Raw genomic sequence first — 19,971 nt, forward strand, 5'->3', positions numbered from 1 at the left:
CCCTCCCCTACTTGTGCTCTCTTTCTCTCTTTCTTAAAATAAATGAAAACTTTAAAATAAATAAATAAAAGTTGTGCCAGAGATCACAGTTAAAAAGAAAGAGGTTAAAAAAAAAAAGTAAGAGTGACATGTAATACGCCAAGTTTTAGAGGGAAATGGCCTGGAAGGTTTTATTACTATAAAAAGGGGCCGGGTTCCATAACCCCGTTGGCACGGTTCAATTGTTTTGGATGTTCTCCTGGTTTTCTGTGTTACTGTCTTTACCTGTTCCTCAAATTCACACTTTGAATTGAGGTTGTAATATTTTTTTTAATTTTTTAAATGTTTATTTACTTATTTTGAGAGAAAGAGAGAACACCTAGGAGCCTGGGTTCTAAATTTCTAACAGATAATCCTGGATCGATAACTTCAGCTGACCTGAAATAGAACTTCTATTAACCTTAATCAAGAAAAATAACCTTGTTAGCCAAGAAGATACAAAATACACATAAAGATGGTGATTTCTTAAAAATTAAGTTAATATTATCAATAATTTGGGGGAAGCGTAGCAATGGGTTTTTCAATTTTTGTGCCTTTTAAATTTCTATGTTTTAAAAATGGGACACCCGGGGGTGCCTGGGTGGCTCAGTCAGTTAAGCTTCTGACTCTGGAATTCTGCTCAGGTCATGATCTCACAGTTCGTGAGTTCAAGCCCCACACTGGACTCTGCACTGACAATGCAGAGCCTTCTTGGGATTGTCTCTCTCTCTCTTTCTCTCTCTCTCTCCCCTCTCAAAATAAATATATAAACATATTTTTTTTTCTAAATGGGGCACCTGGGTGGCTTAGTTGGTTGAGCATCGACATTGGCCCAGGTCATGATCTCGCTGTTCGCAGGTTCAAGCCCCGCGTCGGGCTCTGTGCTGACAGCTCAGAGCCTGGAGCCTGTTTCGGATTCTGTGTCTCCCTCTCTCTCTGCCCCTCCCCAGCTTGTGCTCTGTCTCTCTCTCTCTCAAAAATAAATAAAAACATTTTCAAAAAAATTTAAAAAAATAAAATAAAATAAAAATGACTGACAGCCGAACAGCCAAAGCAAACTTGAGAAAGAGGAACAGAGCTGGAGGCATCAGCCTCCCTGACTTCAAACTATACTACGAAAGCTACAGTAATCAACACAGTACGGCATTGGTACAAAAACACACACATAGATCAACCGAACAGAATAGAGAGCCCAGAAACAATCGCTAACGATATATGCTCAATCAATCTATGACAAAGGAGCCAAGAATCTACAGGAGGGAAAGGACGGTCTCCTCAAACAAATGGTGCTGGGAAAACTGGACAGCCACAGGCAAAAGAACGAAACCGGATGCCTACCTCCCGCCGCACACAAAAATCCACTCAAAATAGATTAAAGACTTGAACGTAAGACTTGAAACCATAAAACTCATAGAAGAAAACATTGGAAAAGCCTCCTTGACATCCATGCTGGCAGGGAGTTTTTAGATTTACATCAAAGGAAAGGCAACAAAAGCAAAAATAAACAAGTAGAACTACATCAAACTAGAAAGCTTCTGCACAGCGAAAGAAACTCTCGACAAAATGAAAAGGCAACCTACTGAATGGGAGAAAATATTGGCAAATCACACATCTGATAGGGGGTTAGTATCCAAAATATATAAAGAAGGTACCCAATTCAGTAACAAAATAAAACACAACAAAACACGTTTAAAAAATGAGCAGAGGAACTGAATAGGTTATTTTTTTCCCAAGAAGATATACAAATGGCCAACTGAAAAGATGCTCAATGTCAGTTACCAATCTTCAGGCAAATGCAAATCAAAACCACAATGAGATATTACTTCATACCTGTCAGTATGGCTCTGATCAAAAAAAAAAAAAAAACAAGAGATAACAAGTGTTGATGAGGATGTGGAGAAAAGGGAGCCTTTGTGCACTGTTGGTGGGCATGTGAATTGGTGCAGCCACTGTGGAAAAGAGAACTACCCCGTGATCCAGCAATCTCACTTCTGGGTGTGTATCCAAAGGAAATGAAAACAGGATAGCGAAGAGGTATCTGCACTTCCCATGTTCATTGTAGCATTATTCCCAAAAGCCAAGATATGGAAACATCTGAAGCATCCATCAACAGGTGAACAGATAAAGAAGATACACACAATGGACTATTATGCATCTATGACAAAGAGAGGAGTTCTGCTATTAGTGATGACGTGGATGGTCATGGTCATGGATGGCATGATGCCAAATGAAACAAGCCAGAGAAAGACAAATACTGCACGGTATCACGTATGTGTGGATTTAAAAAAAAGTCCCTCGTAGAAACAGTAGAAAATTGGTTGCCAGGGACTGGGGGTGAGGGGAATAGGGAAAGGTTGGTAAAAAGGGTACAAACTTTCAGCTACAAGATGACGTCTGAGGATTTAATGTATAACGTAGTGAATATAGATCATAACACCGTATTCTATAATTGAAATTTGGTAACAATAGAATCGAAAATGCTATATACTGTATGATTCCAACTATATGATATTCTGGAAAAGGCAAAAATATGGTGACAGGATAAAGATGAGTGGTTGCCAGGGTTGGACGCGGGAGAGGGAAGGATGGAGAGACAGACCAAGAGGATGTTTAGGGCAGTGAAACTACTACATATAATAATACTATAGTGGTAGATAACATGTCATAATACATTTGTCCCATCCACAGAACATATCGCACCAAGAGGGAACAGTAATGCAAAACCAGCACTCTGAGTGATAATGATCTATCAATGTAGGTTCATCAGTTATAACAATGTACCACCCTGGTTGAGGATGTTGATAATGGAGGAGGCTATGTGTGTGTGGGAGGGCAGGGGACAAGAATTATCTGGAATGTGTGTGTATCTTCTCAATGTTGCTGTGAATCTGAAACTGCTCTTTAAAAAGTCTATTAAAAAATAAGTCAGCGGGGCGCCTGGGTGGCTCAGTCGGTTAAGCATCCGACTTTGGCTCAGGTCATTATCTCACGATTCGTGGGTTCAAGGCCCATGTCGGGCTCTGCACTGACAGCTCAGAGCCTGGGGTCTACTTCGGATTCTGTGTCTCCCTCTCGCTCTGCCCCTCTCCCACTCACACACACACACACGCTCTCTCAAAAATAAGTAAAACATTAAAATTTTTTTTTAAAAGTTAGCATATGTTACTGAGATAGTATCTACATGAACACTTAAAGCTGCTTCCGAACTAATTACCAAGAGGTAGGCAAGTAGCATAAATTGGGGCAGTAAGAAGAAATAGTCAAGGATAAACAGTAAACTCAAGAAAAAACAAATGATAATTTAATTTAGCTATACACAACCTGATTGTCTACGATGAAACCATTACTTTAGGGAACCAGAAACATGAGGCTAGATGTTTCGCAAAGACAACGAGGTTGTGTATTTTGCCCATGCAGGTAGCTTCAGTGTTTCCGCTGTGCCTGGCCTAGAGTCTGCATTCAGATGATTTTCGATGAATGAATAAAAGTGGGTTTCGAGGACCAATTACTTCCAAGCTACCCAGAGTCCTTGAAAAGGCAGATTCACTGGGCACCTCGGGGTGGAACCGTGAGCCCTGGGGGTAGCAGAACTGCAGTCTTCACAGGCATACAGCGGATGCTCCTTCCACATGCTACTTGCAGTCTGAGAACCCCTGAAAGTTCAATCTCTTCCCTTTGTCGGAGAGAAAATGGAGGCGAAACAGTTTGCTCGAGGTCACAGGGCTAAGGACTGAGCAACAAGTAGAGCTCCAAGCGTCAGGCTCTGAAAAGTTCATCAGACTGGTGACTTCCTGTAGTGTTAGCATACGGAGAGAGCAGTAATCTAGCTTCCAGGTTTGTTTGGTTTCTTCCTCCCCCTGCTAGTTGATTTCGAGTGCATTTCGCACGGTTATTTCTGCATCACGTCCACTAGCATTTCTTCACCCTGTATCTTTCCTAGTGGTGGCTAACTCCCTAGCACAGCAAATTTTTGAAATGCTTCTCAACGTCCGTGAGCGTCCAGGGATTTCTCGTTTCACCTGGAAAAGCTGTAAGGAAGAACTTATTCCACCTAACTAGGGCCATCTGAGTCTCCTTCGGCGTACTTTCCCCGAGGTTGCTTTTCTGCGTCTCCCATGGTGGAAGCCGTTCTCCTCTGACATTTTGCTTTCTTTGGGAATACCGGGTTCTTAGGCTTAACAATAGTAAAGCGATTCACCTGTATAACATCTTTCTCTGCAAAGTTCCATTTGCAGGGCTCTTGAAGGGCCTGCTATGTTGCCCCAGCTCCCGGGACGGGTTGTTAATTCCAGGTCTAGAAAAACTGTTGGCTCGCCCTTGGGACTATTTTCTCGGCACAGTTTGATCAGAGATGCCCACTTTAATGAGAGCGGGTGGACTCCGTCTCGTCTCTGTATTGGTGGCATCGGACGAAACATTTGGAGAGTTCTCGATCTTAAAAAAAAAGAAAGAAAAAAAAAATCGAGCCGGCTGCGGCCTTGCGCTCGCGGGTAAACCCCGATGACCTCCTCCGTGGGAGCACTGCGGCCGGGAGTCCTGGGGGAACCCCCGCGGGGAGCCGGGGCCGCCGGGCGTGGGCGGTGGGCGGGCCCGGCGCGGCCCTCCCAGGTGGCGGCCCCGCCCCCGCAGCCGCCCGGAGGACACTTAGCGCCCGGGCCGGGCCGTCCCCGGCAGGTCGCGCCTCCTGCACCGGCTGGGTCGCGCCTCCAGGCACCGCCGGCCTCTGGCGCCCCGTGCGCTCCGCACCCCGCAGCCCCGGGCGGCCGCGTCCCGACCTGGAAGTTGCGGGTTCCGTGAGCCGAGACCCGGTGTCCGAGGTCGCGAAGACCAGCCGAGTCCGAGGCTCGCGTGTGCCGCGGAGTCGCGTGCGCCGAAACTCGCCCTCGTCCCCTGGGACCATCCTGCGCCCCCCCCCCCCAGCCTCCGCCCGGCGTCCCCGTCTCGCGACCCGGAGGCGCGCAGGTGTCGGCCCCCGCGACCCACCCCTCGGGACGTCCCGGCGCGCAGACATGCGGCCCGCCAAGCCTGGCGCCCTGCTGCCCCTGCTTCTCCTGCTCGCGCTGGCGTTGTCCCTGCCCGGGGCCCAGGCGAGGCCCCGGGGTCGCCGAGGAGCCCGTGCCACGGACCAGGAACCCCAGCCGTGGCCGTTTCTCCCCGCGGCCAGGGCCACCCGGAGCACAGGTAAGCGGTCCCCGTCGCGGCCGGACGTGCGCTCTGACCCGGGTGTTCAGGGGCTGCCCGCTGCGGGACACCGGAGTTCAGCAGGGCAGGGACCGGACCGTCTCTGCACATGACTGGTTCTCAGGGAAGCAGGTAAGGAGTTTATTAGACTTCGCCTTGTCGAGACTTAAGTAGCAAAAACCCCGTCTCACGAAGGAACCGGCGTGACCCGGCGAGGGAGGCCCTTTCCGGAGGCAGGTGCAGCGGCCGAAACCCCGCGGGTCGGCCTCCGCCGACCCGGGCCTGGCGCACGGTTCCCGCCCTGGAAGCCCCTCCTCCTGGGTCTGACCGGGCCTCGAGAACTGAGCAAGAACCCTGCCTGAACACGCAGACGCAGCCTGACCGGGCTCGGGGAGCCCCGCTTTGCTTCCCTCTTCTAGCTGGCCTCCGGGAACGCTTGAGGCGCACGCGGTTTTGAGCCGGCCGAGGTGGCTGTCGTTAACTCGCACCTTCCCGAGGCCAGGCTCCCAAATCAGCCCTGGAAACTCAGATCTCTGGCTACTTAGACGCCCAGGGAGGGGATGAAGGAAGGAGGGGGAACAAAACTAGTCAACGTAGATAGAGGTCACGAGACTCCGCAGGGTACAGAAGTCCAGGATGGGGGCGCCTGCTGGCTCAGTCCGTTGTGCCTCTGGCTCATAACTTGAGCTCAGGTCCTGATCTTGTGGTTGTAAGATCGAGCCCCTCGTCAGGGTAGCCGCTGACAGCTCGGAGTCCGCTCGGGATTCTCTCCCTCTTTCTCTGCCCCTCCCCTGCTCTCTTGCCCTCTCTCTCTCTCTCTTTCTCTCTCTTTTCAAAATCTAGCATTTATTCTTTATTTGCAGCTCACAGAACTGGTTTTGAAGGAGCGCACTCTGGGGAAACATTGTTTTGGCCGCTTCACGCAGCCCAGCTCTACCTCAACCCCTGGGGGACACTGGTGGGGGGGGGGAGGCCAGGAGACAGTGTGGTGACCACGGAAGTAAGGCAAGGCGACGTGAGGCCAGAGCAGTGGGGAGGGGCCGCTTATGAGACCACTGCTGGCCCCTCTCCTCGGGTGTCCCCATTCCCCAGACACTACAGTATTGGAAATTAGGCCAATTAATAATCCTGCCGTGGCCTCTTAGTGTTCCAGTGAAAGGAGTGTCACATGTCTCTCAATCAAAAGCTGGAAACTCTTCAGCTTGGTGAGGAAGGCAAGACAGACCCAAAGCTAGGCCTGTGGCACCAAACAGTTAGCCAAGTTGCGACTGTCAAGGAGAAGTTCTTGAAGGAAATGGCAAGTGTTACTCCAGCGAACGCACAAATGATACAAAAGCAAAACAGCCTTATTGCTGACATGGGGAAAGTTTCAATGACCTGGAGAGAAGATCAGACCAGCCACGAGATTCCCTTAAGCCAAAGCCTAAACCGGAACAAGGTCCCGAACTCTCTTCGATTCCACGGACGCTGAGAGACCGCAGAAGAAAAGTTGGAGGCCAGCAGAGGTTGGCTCCTGAGGCTCAAGGAGAGAAGCCGTCGGCATAATAAAAAAGTGCAAAGCTGGGTAGCAAGGGCTGATGTAGAAGCTTTGGCAAGTTATCCAGGAGGTGTAGCTGAAACAATTAATGTAAGTCGCTACACTAAACAACGGAACTTCAATACAGATGAAACAGCCTTCTATTGGAAGGAGATGCCATCTAGGACTTTCATAGCTGGAGAGGAGTCAACGTCTGCCTTCAGAGCTTCAAAGGACAGGATAACTCTCTGGTTAGGGCTAATGCAGCTGGTGACTCTAAATGGAAGCCAGCGCTTGAAAAAAGATTTCCTTTCAAAATATTACCGCTCATTGACAATGCACCTGGTCACCCAAGAGCTCTGATGGAGACGTAGAATGACATTAATGTCGTTAGCAGGTCTGCTAACACAGCATCCGTTCCGCAGCCTATGGGTCAAGGAGTAATTTGGACTTTCAAGGCTTATCATTGAAAGACCATAGCTGCCAAACAGTGACTCCTGGGATGGATCTGGGTGAGCATATCGGAAACCTTTCTGGAAAGGACTCACCGTTCTAGATGCCATTAAGAACACTCGTGACGCACGGGAAGAGGTCAAAATATCAATAGGGACAAGCGTTTTGGGAGCAGTTGCTTCCAACCCTCATGGATGACATTACGGGGTTCCGGACTTCAGGGAGGAAGCAAGTGCAGGTGCGATGGAAACAGCACGAGAACTAGAGCCGAAAGTGGAGCCTGAACACGTGACGGGATTGCGGCCATGTCACCATCAGACTTTTACGGACCAGGAGCTGCTTCGCACGGATGAGCCAAGAAAAGTAGTTTCTTTTTTTTTTTTTTTTTTTAATTTTTTTTTCAACGTTTATTTATTTTTGGGACAGAGAGAGACAGAGCATGAACGGGGGAGGGGCAGAGAGAGAGGGAGACGCAGAATCGGAAGCAGGCTCCAGGCTCTGAGCCATCAGCCCAGAGCCCGACGCGGGGCTCGAACTCCCGGACCGCGAGATCATGACCTGGCTGAAGTCGGACGCTTAACTGACTGCGCCACCCAGGCGCCCCTATTTTTTCCTTTTTAAAAAAAAAATTTTTTTTAACGTTTATTTATTTTTGAGACAGAGAGAGACAGAGCATGAATGGGGGAGGGTCAGAGAGAGAGGGAGACACAGAATCGGAAACAGGCTCCAGGCTCTGAGCCATCAGCCCAGAGCCCGACGCGGGGCTTGAACTCACGGACCGCGAGATCGTGACCTGGCTGAAGTCGGACGCTTCACCGACTGCGCCACCCAGGCGCCCCAAAAAGTAGTTTCTTAGGATGGAACCTACTCCTCCTGGTGAAGATGCTGTGAATTCTGTTGAACTGACAGTCACGGATTCAGAATGTTCCATACACTTTGTTGATAGAGCAGTGGCAGGATTTGAGAAAATTGAATCCAGTTTTCAAAGGAGTTCTGCCGTGAACAAAATGCTATCAAACGGCATCACATGCTACGGGGAAATCATTCATGAAAGGAAGAATGAGGTGATGCGGCAAATTTCACTGTTGTCCTATCTTATTTTAAGAAATGGCCCCAGGGGCGCCTGGGTGGCGCAGTCGGTTAAGCGTCCGACTTCAGCCAGGTCACGATCTCGCGGTCCGGGAGTTCGAGCCCCGCGTCGGGCTCTGGGCTGATGGCTCGGAGCCTGGAGCCTGTTTCCGATTCTGTGTCTCCCTCTCTCTCTGCCCCTCCCCCGTTCATGCTCTGTCTCTCTCTGTCTCAAAAATAAATAAAAAACGTTGAAAAAAAATTTAAAAAAAAAAAACAAAAAAAGGTTGAAAAAAAAAAGAAATGGCCCCAGCCACCTCGGCCTTCAGCAGCCACCAGCCTGATGAGTCAGCAGCCATCATGTGACGCAAGACCCCCCCCCCCCGCCACCAGCAAAATGATTATGACTTGCTGAAGCCTCAGGTGATAGCACTTTTCAGCAATAAAGTATGTTTTAATTAAGATATGTACTTTAAGAAAAACAATTTTTTTTAACATTTATTCATTTTTTGATAGAGCATGAGCGGGGGAGGGGCAGAGAGAGAGAGTGAGACACAGAATCGGAAGCAGGCTCCAGGCTCTGAGCTGTCAGCACAGAGCCTGACGTGGGGCTCGAACCCACCAACCGTGAGATCATGACCCGAGCTGAAGTTGGACGTTTAATCGACTGAGCCACCCGGGAGCCCCGAGATATGTACTTTTTTAAAAGTTTATTTATTTTTGAGACAGAGAGAGACAGAGCATGAACAGGGGAGAGGCAGACAGAGAGGGAGACACAGAATCCGAAGCAGGCTCCAGGCTCTGAACTGTCAGCACAGAGCCCGACATGGGGCTCGAACCCCCAGACCGTGAAATCATGACCTGAGCCAAAGTTGGATGTTTAACCGACTGAGCCACCCAGGCGCCCCAAGATATGTACTTTTTAAAAAAGTTTATTTATTTTGAGAGAGAGAGAGAGAGAGAGAGAGCACGGGGGAGGGGCAGAGAAGGAGAGAGAAAGAATCCTAAGCAGGCCCACATCACCAGTACAGAGACTGAGGTGGGGCTCGAACTCAAGAACCTTGAGATCATAGCCTGAGCCGAAACTAGGTGTTAGATGCTCAATCGCCTGAGCCACCTAGGTACCCCTAAGATATGTACTTTTTAAATTTTTATTTATTACAAAAAAAATTTTTTTATGTTTATCTATTTTTGAGAGAGAGAGTGCACATAAGCAGGGGAGGAGGGAGACACAGAATCAGAAGCAGGCTCCAGGCTCTGAGCTGTCAGCACAGAGCCCGACGCGGGGCTCGAACTCACGAACTGTGAGATCATGACCTGAGCTGAAGTCGAACGCTTAACCGACAGAGCCACCCAGGCGCCCCAAGATGTACTTTAAAAAAAAAAAAAAGACATAATGCTATCGCACGCTTAACAGACTACAGTATAATATAAACATAACCTTCGTAGGCACTGGGAAATCAGAGATGAACTTGGCTTGCTTTACTCTGGTGGTCTGAAACCGAACTTGGAATATTTTCAAGGTATGCCTGTATCCACCACCGCTCGTGTTTTGAGATGTACACGGGATTTGTTTTCAGTCGGGCATGGCAAGACCTGGAAATGACTGTCGTGAAGGAAGAAGTTTTGCTCACAGTTCCCTAGAAACCGGGTCACCGCGTGCCCCTAGGGGCAGACGGGGAAGTGCCAGGTTTGGTCGGGAGCAGAGTGGTTTCTTAGGAGGGGCAAGGTGAGCTGGCTTAGGACCGGCCAGTTGGAATGATTTCGGCGGGCTCCGGAGTGTAGGGCGGTGTGTACCTGTTTGGTTCCTGGCCCTGGGGAATGGGGGCGGGGAATATTGGCCTTGAGTGTGAGGACTGGATGAGGCCGGTCGTAGGGGCCTGGGCTGTGGATTGGTTGGTTTGCAGATGAAAGGTGCGCTCGGGCTTTCCTTTCTCCGGGAATCGCTGGCCAGCTCCGAGAGGGGCCATCTCTCCGGGGCCAGCAAGGCTTCAGATGTTAAAGCCTCAGAAATACAGGAACTGGAAAGGCATGATTTCCCCTTCTTCACCACCTTTGCCCGGGTGCCGGCTGGCCCTCCGTTCTCTGTTCCTGCCCACCGCGCCCCTGGGCTCCGCTCGTCGGCCAGGAGACACCTGTCAGTCTTCATCTTACTGGAGATCTCCTTTCTTTGTTGTTGTTCTAGGGCGTTCGTCCCATCTCTTCTTACCTAGACATCTCTTGCTTACCACTTGGGGTGTCAACTTAATGATCACTTCTCTGTTTCCTTCACGTCAACCTGCTATGTGTTCCTATGTTATGTTTGTACTTTGAAATGACAATTCCGGTGTATTAAAAGTATGGTTTCTCTTGGCGACCTGTCTGAGCTCAAGCAAAGCATTGATTGTTTTCATTCCAAAGGTAACAACCTCCTCGAGGGGTCATCCTCTCAGCTTTTAATTCCTTAAACATTTCCTAGATGTTCCGTCCGCAAGGCACTATTGTACATCCTGCAGGTGATAACACATGAACAAGACATCATCCCTTTCCTTAAGAAGCCCATGAGGGCGCATGGGTGGCTGGGTCAGTCCAGTGTCTGACTCTTGGTTTCCACCCTCTTCCTTGCTTCGGGCCTTTTCTTTACTGGCGCTGATAACAGGGTCAGTTTAGGCAACAGACATCACTTAGTGTCTTGAAGGTGGGCCTAGTGAGACTGATGTGTGCTGCCCGTGGGGGGCTGCAAATAAATATACCAACCACAAGTTTTTATTCAGTGTTTCAGAGTAATGCATTGATTTTTGACATAGGCATTTGTATTGGTTAAACTTCTCATAATTGTTTTTCATAATTATATATTATATAATTAGACATAGGTACAAAATAGGGGTGCCTGGGTGGTTCAGTCACTTAAGGGTCTGACTCTTGGTTTCTGCTCAGGTCATGATCTCGTGGTCCGTGGGTTCCAGCCCCGTGTCGGGCCCCGTGCCAGCCCCGTGCCGACAGCTCGGAGCCTGGAGCCTGCTTTGGATTCTGTGTCTCCCCCTCTCTCTGCCCCTCCCGCACTGGCACTCTGTCTCTCTCTCTCAAAAATAAGTAAACTTAAAAAAAATAAAACGTATACCTTCCAAACCCGAGTGTCACCGTCGTGCCAGGTCTAAATACTAAAATTATAGTGGAAAATACGTTTGGAACTAGACTTACTCTGATCTTCGAACACGCTTTCGCCAAAGTGCTCCTTCTGCACTCGGCCGGCTCAGCTTTCAGAAAGGGCCAGGGGAGCTGCTTTGCCAGATAAAACGTGGAGTGTTGACACCACAGGAGCCAATTGGCTCAGCAATTGGCTGAGAGGTTGCAGAGAGATATGGAGGAAGGACCCATGTTCGAGCTGGACTCTAACGGATGAGAACACCGAGATATTTATATAAAGAGATATTTACATCGTCACGGTTGCTTTGTTTTTCTGGATTAGTTTGGATCGGTCATAAAGTGTAGATGTTTGTTGTCAGGGGGAGGGGAGCTCCAATCCAGCCGCAGGCCTACCGCCCTGACAATGCTGTTCTGGGCTGACACAGGGCTGCGGGGAGCAGGGAGCCGCCCAGGCAAGGAGGGGCTCTCACAGCCCTCATTAACTGTAGGATGTAAAGGGCGTTAGAATTCCCGAGTCTTCGTTTTACAGTGCCTGTCTCAACAAGGCCACACAAATCAGCGTGGTCATTCCGACTCACTTATAGGGAGGTGACAAGCATCCGCGCCCCCATGAGACTCATTTGATGTTCGACGCACACAGGACTCAGTTATAAGGACATTGAAGGTTTAAATCTGCCACTGCCAACAAACATCAGGTTCAAGATTTTTTAACGTGTCGGTTTTCTCTTCCTCTAGAAGAGTGGCGCATACTCCCCCAACTGTTTTTATAAATAGCATTGTCTGGGCGGTGTATTTATAGGGAATACAAGGTGAAGGGTGGGATGCACTTTGAGTTTTTATTTTCACTTATTTAAAGTGCCAAGCCCAGGGCGCCTGGGTGGCTCAGTCGGTTGGGTGTCCCACTTCGGTTCAGGTCATGATCTCACAGTCTGTGAGTTCAAGCCCCACGTCGGGCTCTGTGCTGATAGCTCAGAGCCTGGAACCTGCTTCAGATTCTGTCTGTCTCCGTCCCTCTCTCTCTGCCTCTCCCCTGCTCATGCTCTGTGTCTCTCTATCTCAAGAATAAATAAAAAAATAAAAAATAAAAAATAAAAAAAAAAAAAGTGCCAAGCCCTTGGGGCGCCTGGGTGGCTCAGTCGGTTAAGCATCTGACTTGGGCTCTGGTCATGATTCGTGTGCTCCAGCCCTGCATCCCCGTCTGCACTGGCAGCACAGAACCTGCTTGGGATTCTGACTCTCTCTGTGCCCCTCCCGTGCTCGCGCTTTCCCTCTCTCTCAAAATAAACAAATAACTAAAATAAAAGTTAAAAAAAAAAAAAACTAAAGTGCAAAGCCCTTTAAGTGGGAGAACATCCTGGCCTGGAGCCCATTTCCGTTCATTTGTTCCCGCTGTGATGGGGAGAGTGGGTTGGGGACGGAGAAGACCCATCAGGGGGCTGTTGGCCGGGTACAGTCGTGAAAGTGTGACGGCTTGGACCAGTCTCGTGGTAATGAGAGGAAACACAGGTGTATGGATCTCAGATCATTTTTGGAGGTGGAATGTATGAAATCAAGTAATGGATCGTATATAGCAGAGAGGGAAAGAGGAAAGTCAGGCATGTCTTCTTGATATCTGGCCCGAGCCAAGAGTAAAGAGTGATGCCAGGTAGGAGACCAGGGAGTGTGGGGGAGATGCGAGTCTGGGACAGCAGGGAAATCAGACGTTCCGGTCTGGCTGTGTTCTTTTGAGAGGCCTGTAAGTTTCCTGGATAGAGTGGTAGGGGCAAGCGGGTAGCCCCGGGGGAGGTCTGGAGCCCCCAGGGAACCTTCAGAGCTAGAGATACAGATTTGGAGTCGGCTGCATGACCCACTGTGAGTTCATGAGTCAGGTGCCTGACGTTATAGCCTGTTTGTAAGGATGTTTTTCATGATGGAAATGCCTCCCACGAATCCTAAAACTTTTTTTTTTCTTTGCAGAAATGTTCCTAAAAGATTCGAACTTAAAAGACAAATTAATAAAGCATTTCACAGGTAAGCACAAAATTTACCAGTGACTCAATTAAATAAAAAGATTGTGTGCAAATTACTGTGTTAGGCACTTGGCATTTGAAGAGAAATGTCTGTAAGAATCTCAGCACTCCAGTTAGGGAAGTGGACAGATGCCATTAACTTGTATTAATGGTAATATAATCCCGACCTTGGTAAGTAATAGAAGGGTAAACACAGTTTTAGGGATACACAGAAAGTGAGTAATTTTGCCAAGAACCAGCAGGATAGGCTTGTAGTCGACACTGTACTTACGTTGGGCTCTAAGGAATGAATGGTACTTTCCTGGATGAGAGAAGCATTCTGGTCACAAGGAATTCTTTGAGAACATGGTAGTTTGGGGCAGGACAGGTAGACGGTGTGGGTGCACTGTGGGGTATGGTTAGGTAAAGGTGTGTGTGGCCACTGGGTAAAACTGTGGCTGAAAATGTAGGCTAGAGTCATACTGGGAAGGGTCCTAAAGAGAATATAAGGAATTTAGACCAGGCTCTCCAGCTGATGGGGGCAATAGAGGTTTTTCTTGTCTAGGGGAAAGACGGGCTTTCGTACACACCATACCTTAAGCATGAAATACTCTTCCATGATACTGTTTTGTTCTTCATATCAAATTTGTGAGATCATTGGAAAGCATCCAGTGCTAGCAAATCACTAAATTGTTTTGAACCAAGCAGCCCCATCGTGACCATTCCTCTTGCCTGGCCATTCCTAATCGTCCCAGCTACCTTTCCTTGATTTACATCTCAGGCCTATAAGCTGGGGAAGATACAGTTTTCCCCACTTAACCAAAGCCAGCGGCCATGTTCGTTAATCAACTTCAGAACGATGGTTTTGCGTATCAAGCCAAGACCCCCCCTGAGCCCCAGCAAGTGTAAGGAATTTCCCAGTATTGTGTCTAGGTACTCTGTTCACGCCACTGTGGGCCCTTCTACCACTTCCAGAACGCCAGACTCCAGATACAGAGGTGAATTTTGGTGGGGACTGTCTGGGATTTGTGGCAATAAAAAGGAAGTCTCAAGGCCCTATTCACTTTACAATAGTCCTTGACACTAATAAGACACAAATTACTATAATTAGAAAATGGAATAAGGCTCTCTGCATATAAACATTAATTCCTATTAAATAAAAAATTGAAGAGGGGTGCCTGAGTGGCACTCAGTCAGTTAGGCATCCGACTTCGGCTCGGGTCATGATCTCCCGGTCCGTGAGTTTGAGCCCCGCGTCTGGCTCTGTGCTCACAGCTCAGGCCTGGAACCTGCTTTAGATTCTGTGTCTCCCTGTCTCTCTGCCCCTCCCCTGCTCGCAGTCTGTCTCCCTCTCTCAAAAATAAATAAATATTTAAAAAAATTAAAAAACTGAAGAACAGAAAGAGGGGACCAAAGATATTTATTTTTTATTTTTCACATCCTCTTGATTTGCTTTCTAGAGATTTTTTTTTTCTGTCTAGAGCTTTTCTCTCTTAGTTATTCTAAAGAGTTCTTTAGAAACTGAAGGTTCCATTATGTGGAATGTTGAGAACTGATAGTTAATTTAGATGATTTTTCACAGATTACAATGTACTGCCTCCCACAGAGCCAAGATAAAGAGAAGTGCTTCCAGACAAGTTCTTTTAAGGGCATGGAAGGATGTTAAGCTACAGTTGTAATATATCCACCCATAAAGGCTAGCAAATCTGTTTGGAAAACATGCCTATGTTTATCATAAATGTTTTCTTTTCCCATAGGGCCAATCACGTTTCCAGATGAATGTAGCGTACATTTCCATCGACTGTATCACAATACCAGGGATTGTTCAACGCCAGCTTGTAAGTAGTTTGGATAGTTGTGTGTTGTTGTTTTTTTTTCTTTTAGAAAAAGTCTGTATCCAGCAATAAATGCATGATTTTAAACTTCAACTCTCTGTAGCTGGAAATAGACTAAACATTGTATGAGATGCTATTTATAACACTGACAGTACTTAAGTAACGTTTGTGTGTGTCGTTGACAGTGTAAGGAACGGAACTTCATAATTGGGACTAGATCCAAATCTGAAAATAGCCAGATTTCCTTACTGGATGAAATGTTTGTCGGAGATTTAAACCTTTTATCGTTTTTCAAATTCCTTGGCATAAAGTGCTTTGTCATATAAATGAAACACAAAAATAGGATGATGGTGAAGGGGAAGTCAGAATTTCCTCTTAAGTTATGTTAAACAGTTTCATATTGTATCATTTATACAACGAGTGATCCGTTGTTCTCAACAATGGTAGCATAGTGTTTTAAGGGTTGCTCTAATGAATTCTTTTGGACACTTAAGTTACTGAAGTTAATAGTCATTTCAAACGTAATATTTTAAATGCTGTCATTGAAACTGCCTAAATCATGATCACGTGAGCTAATTCAGCTGTTTTTAAATTCCTTTCTGAACCTAAACTTCCCTTTTTAGGTAAATGGATTTTAAGCATTTTGCTTCTTCTTCACTAGATTGGCCATCTCGAGGAATATTCAATTTTACTCAGGTTGTTGAGTCCGAGTTGTTATAATTTTTTTCAAAACTGCTTGTGTTCAATGACTTGGGGAAATGAATCACACCGGAATCAAAGCAGACTGAGTGATCCCACGGCACAGTGGGGACATCTTGCTCTTTGGACTCAGGCTGCTTGCTGGGTATGAGATAGATTCTTGACATTTGGATGCTGGGTTTTCATCTTTGACTCTTAAGTGAGACAACAGTAACATCTCCCTGATTGTGTTAGGAGGAGAATTCATGAAAAGACCCCGGTTAAACATTTGTTGTGTTGGGTGCTTATTAAATTGTAGCTCTCATTATTAATCAGTGACAATAATAACATGGTTTTCCCGACACTTGTAGTAACTATAGACGTAATTGACCTTTAAATGTTTTCCTAGATTACAAGAGATGTGCTAGATTGCTTACAAGGCTGGCAGTGAGTCCCCTGTGCTCACAGACAAGACCTGCCCTAGGAGTATGTATTTATTTATTTTTCTTATTCTGTTTGACAGGCTAACTTTCTTAAGAAATGTTGAACAATTGGGGCGCCTGGGTGGCGCAGTCGGTTAAGCGTCCGACTTCAGCCAGGTCACGATCTCGCAGTCCGTGGGTTCGAGCCCCGCGTCGGGCTCTGGGCTGATGGCTCAGAGCCTGGAGCCTGTTTCCGATTCTGTGTCTCCCTCTCTCTCTGCCCCTCCCCCGTTCATGCTCTGTCTCTCTCTGTCCCAAAAATAAATAAAAAACGTTGAAAAAAAAAAAAAAAGAAATGTTGAACAATTGAAAAAGCCAGATAGCTGATGTTAGCAACACATAATGAACTTAACCTGTGGATTTTTTACTTAGTGTTAAAGCTTGGTCTAAATTCACAGACTGCTTTATTGAGTTCATTACAAATGCCCTCAACAGTGATTAAATTAAGTAAGGTAAACAGCTTTTTGGCAGCCTTACCAGTCCTGAGTGATTTTTCAATTTTTTTTTTAATGTTTATTTATTTTGGAGAGAGAGACAGAGTGTGAGTGGGGGAGGAGCAGAGAGAGAGGGAGACCCAGAATCTGAAGCAGGCTCCAGGCTCCGAGCTGTCAGCACAGAGCCCGACGCGGGGCTCGAACTCATCAACGGTGAGATCATGACAAGCTGAAGTTGGACGCTTACCGACTGAGCCACCCAGGTGCCCCCTGAGTGATTTTTTAAAAATATTTCAACCTTTGGGGTTATATTATTTTTGTGCAGAAGCCTTATGCAGGTAGACATTAGATGAACAAAACTATTTAAAGCTCTATTTTCTTTTCAGCTGGTCAAAAGATATAATAAAAGTTGCGCTGGGTCCTAAACTTTTGGTTTATGCAAGATAGGTAAGGAGAAGAGAGAAAGTATTGGAAAAATAAAAGAAAAAGCAAGGGATCAAAAACATAACCATGTAATCATCATCGGCTCTAGCATATACTTTGCCAGACTGAAATGGTAAGTCAGAATTTTCATTCTGGCTAAATTACCCTAAGAGCCCTAGGGTAATAAAGTATTTGGATAACCTAAATAAATCTGATGAAAAGTATAATATTTACAAAAGTAGACTCTATACAAGAGACTGAAAGACACTCATTTTTTGCAGAGATCTTTCTACTCAGTAATTCTTTCCCAGTGCAGATCAAAGCCAACCTGTTTGGGGGTGGGGTGGGGCGGGGGGGGGGGGGGGGGGGTCAGTATTTCAGTACCACGGACAAGTCCCTTTAAAGAAACTAGTTTCATAGCTTGTGAGGGTAGAAATGGAAGTCATGGGATACCTGTAGTCTAGAAGTATCTACATATATCTCCATCTGGCCTATGTGACTTAATCTACCCCAAGTAACTCATCTCACAGGTTTGTTGTGCCAGTTACTAAGACAATCCTGACTTGCATTGCTATTTTTATTCTTCTTTAAAAAGCAATTATAGGGGCTCCTGGGTGGCTCAGTCTGTTGAGCCTCCGACTTTGACTCAGATCATTATCTCGCAGTTCTTGAGTTCGAGCCCTGCATCCGGCTCTGTGCTGACACCTCGTAGTGTTGAGCCTGCTTTGGATTCTGTGTTTCCCTCTCTCCCTCCCCCTCCCCCTCTCACACTCTGTCTCTCTCTGAAAAATAAATAAACATTTAAATAAATAAATACATAGTGATGATAAATTAATAATAATGGGCACTCTTAATTCTGCATATTTTTAGTTGCTAAATTTTAAAAATTCTCTTTTTTAGATTAAGGAAATGAGCTAGATCATTTTAGCATTCAATGGCAAGGTACTTGAATTAATTACTCTCAATCTATCTCAAACCTTGTGAATAATGTAAAACATGAACAAATAAAGAAAATTCATTAGGCTGTTGAAATTACCTAAATCAAGCCACATTTATCTTTCTTGGTTTTAACATATTTTATGTGAATGAGTAAATAAAGTCCAAAACAACATATTAACTGCAAAAGTTCTCAAAAAACAAGTACTGTGCTGTAATACAAAATGTTGCCCACCGGCTAACTTCCCCTGGGACTAGATTCATGGAAGACAGAGCTGATAAATACCCCCCTTGGAAACTGTAGAGTTTAGAGGTTTAGTGATTTCCTCTATAGGAGTATGTGTTTCTCATTATTTATTTAACAAGGTATTAGAAACACAGAATTACAGATTACTACGTTTTAGGAATATTTATAAGTTATTTAGGTGATGCCAAGTTCATTTTTCAGTTTATTTAGATATCATAACACTTTAGTGGGGAAGTCATAATTGAAAGTATCTAAAAGTACTGATTGACCCTTTTCCCTTCCACACACACATTAGCCTATAGTCTCAGGATTAGATTATGCATTGAGCCCACAGATCCTTTAAGCAAAATAAAATAAAATATGACTATATTAAAACTATACATATTTTTAAGTACATTAAAAACCAGATTATAAATGACATTTTTCTTCTTCTCCCTGATAGGCATTGCTTAAGAATATAAATACAACTTGAAGGAAAAAGTGCCTGGAATCATGCTAACTGTACAAAGAGGGGAAGCATCTAATTTTATGCTGTATTAAGATGAAAATCTCGTCTGAGATTTTACAGAAATAATTGATTAGTTGTGTCCTTCCGTACAACGAAGTCTTTCTTGGTTTATCTTTGTGTATAGAGTAATTTGAAATGTTTTAAAACAATGCTTAAATCACACAATGTAAATAGAATATTAAAAAAGTATGCTATTCTTTTATTTTTATTATATTATTTTCTTATATGGTTAATATTCCATATAGGTATGAATTAAATATTTAATTACGTAAATTATGTCTCAGAGTACCGGTGAGAAATGATTTAAGTAATATATTTTTTTGAATAATCCTGTATGAAGCCCACTTTTACAATTCTTTTAAATAATATTTAAATACATCCATTCAGATTTGTCTTTAATTGCACTAATTGGAAATATGAATTCTATTAAAACTGAAATATAAAAGATCCGTGTTGCTTTTCTTTGAATTGAATCTATTTGTCGCAGAAGTTATACTATTGGGATGTGATTACTACATATGTATATATGGATAAATATGTATTTTCTAAACTGCTAACTAGTCTCCTGAGAAAATTCCTGTCTTTTTGAAGTCTGGACGTATGGTACTGCTGTCCTAAATAAAAAGAGGAGAGCTATGTGTTATGGAGTTAGGAGAATATGTGGGCTGCCTGGATGCTCTGTTTGGATTTTTTTTTTTTTTAATTTAAGTAATCTCTACGTGTACGGTGGAGCTGGAACTCATGACCCTGAGATCGAGAGTCGCACACTCCCCTGACTGAGCCAGCCTGTATCGCATTCTGATACTTTGAAACAGCTTCATGTAAAAGCAACAGTGTAAAAATGAGAACCCTACAATAAAATGATAGAAAACCCCCATCCTTCTAAAGTAGACACAGCATGAGTGGTTTGCCAGGCCATAGCCAGCACAGGCATTGCCTCTCACCGCTCGTCGTCTGTCGTGTGGGCGTCAGGGACACAGGCATGTCTGTACTAGCCCATGCTTGTATGGTGCACCACGTTTGGTCTCTCCCATATCGGAGTGTATCCTGTGTTTGTAAACATACGTTCTCCTTTATC

General features: G+C 45.6%; 1 protein-coding gene across 1 annotated transcript; it reads left to right on the forward strand.

Annotated features, from left to right (window-relative positions):
• Nucleotides 1-5,027: 5,027 nt before the first annotated feature.
• On the forward strand, nucleotides 5,028-18,120 carry ALKAL1 (ALK and LTK ligand 1). The gene is made up of 6 exons (XM_032591900.1): nucleotides 5,028-5,199; nucleotides 8,327-8,344; nucleotides 13,319-13,372; nucleotides 15,108-15,188; nucleotides 16,273-16,349; nucleotides 18,103-18,120. Exons 1-6 carry the CDS (start codon nucleotides 5,028-5,030, stop codon nucleotides 18,118-18,120), a joined length of 420 nt encoding a protein of 139 aa, XP_032447791.1.
• The last annotated feature ends 1,851 nt before the right edge of the window (nucleotides 18,121-19,971 follow it).

The sequence above is a fragment of the Lynx canadensis genome, chromosome F2, assembly GCF_007474595.2.
Source record: "Lynx canadensis isolate LIC74 chromosome F2, mLynCan4.pri.v2, whole genome shotgun sequence".
Lineage (NCBI taxonomy): Eukaryota > Metazoa > Chordata > Mammalia > Carnivora > Felidae > Lynx > Lynx canadensis.

Excerpts from the sequence above, each read along its gene's own strand:
- ALKAL1 (XM_032591900.1), top strand. The coding sequence starts at position 5,028 with ATGCGGCCCGCCAAGCCTGGCGCCCTGCTGCCCCTGCTTCTCCTGCTC. Across the intron at positions 13,373-15,107 it reads ATTAATAAAGCATTTCACAG|GGCCAATCACGTTTCCAGAT; the intron begins GTAAGCACAAAA and ends CTTTTCCCATAG. Across the intron at positions 15,189-16,272 it reads GGATTGTTCAACGCCAGCTT|ATTACAAGAGATGTGCTAGA; the intron begins GTAAGTAGTTTG and ends ATGTTTTCCTAG.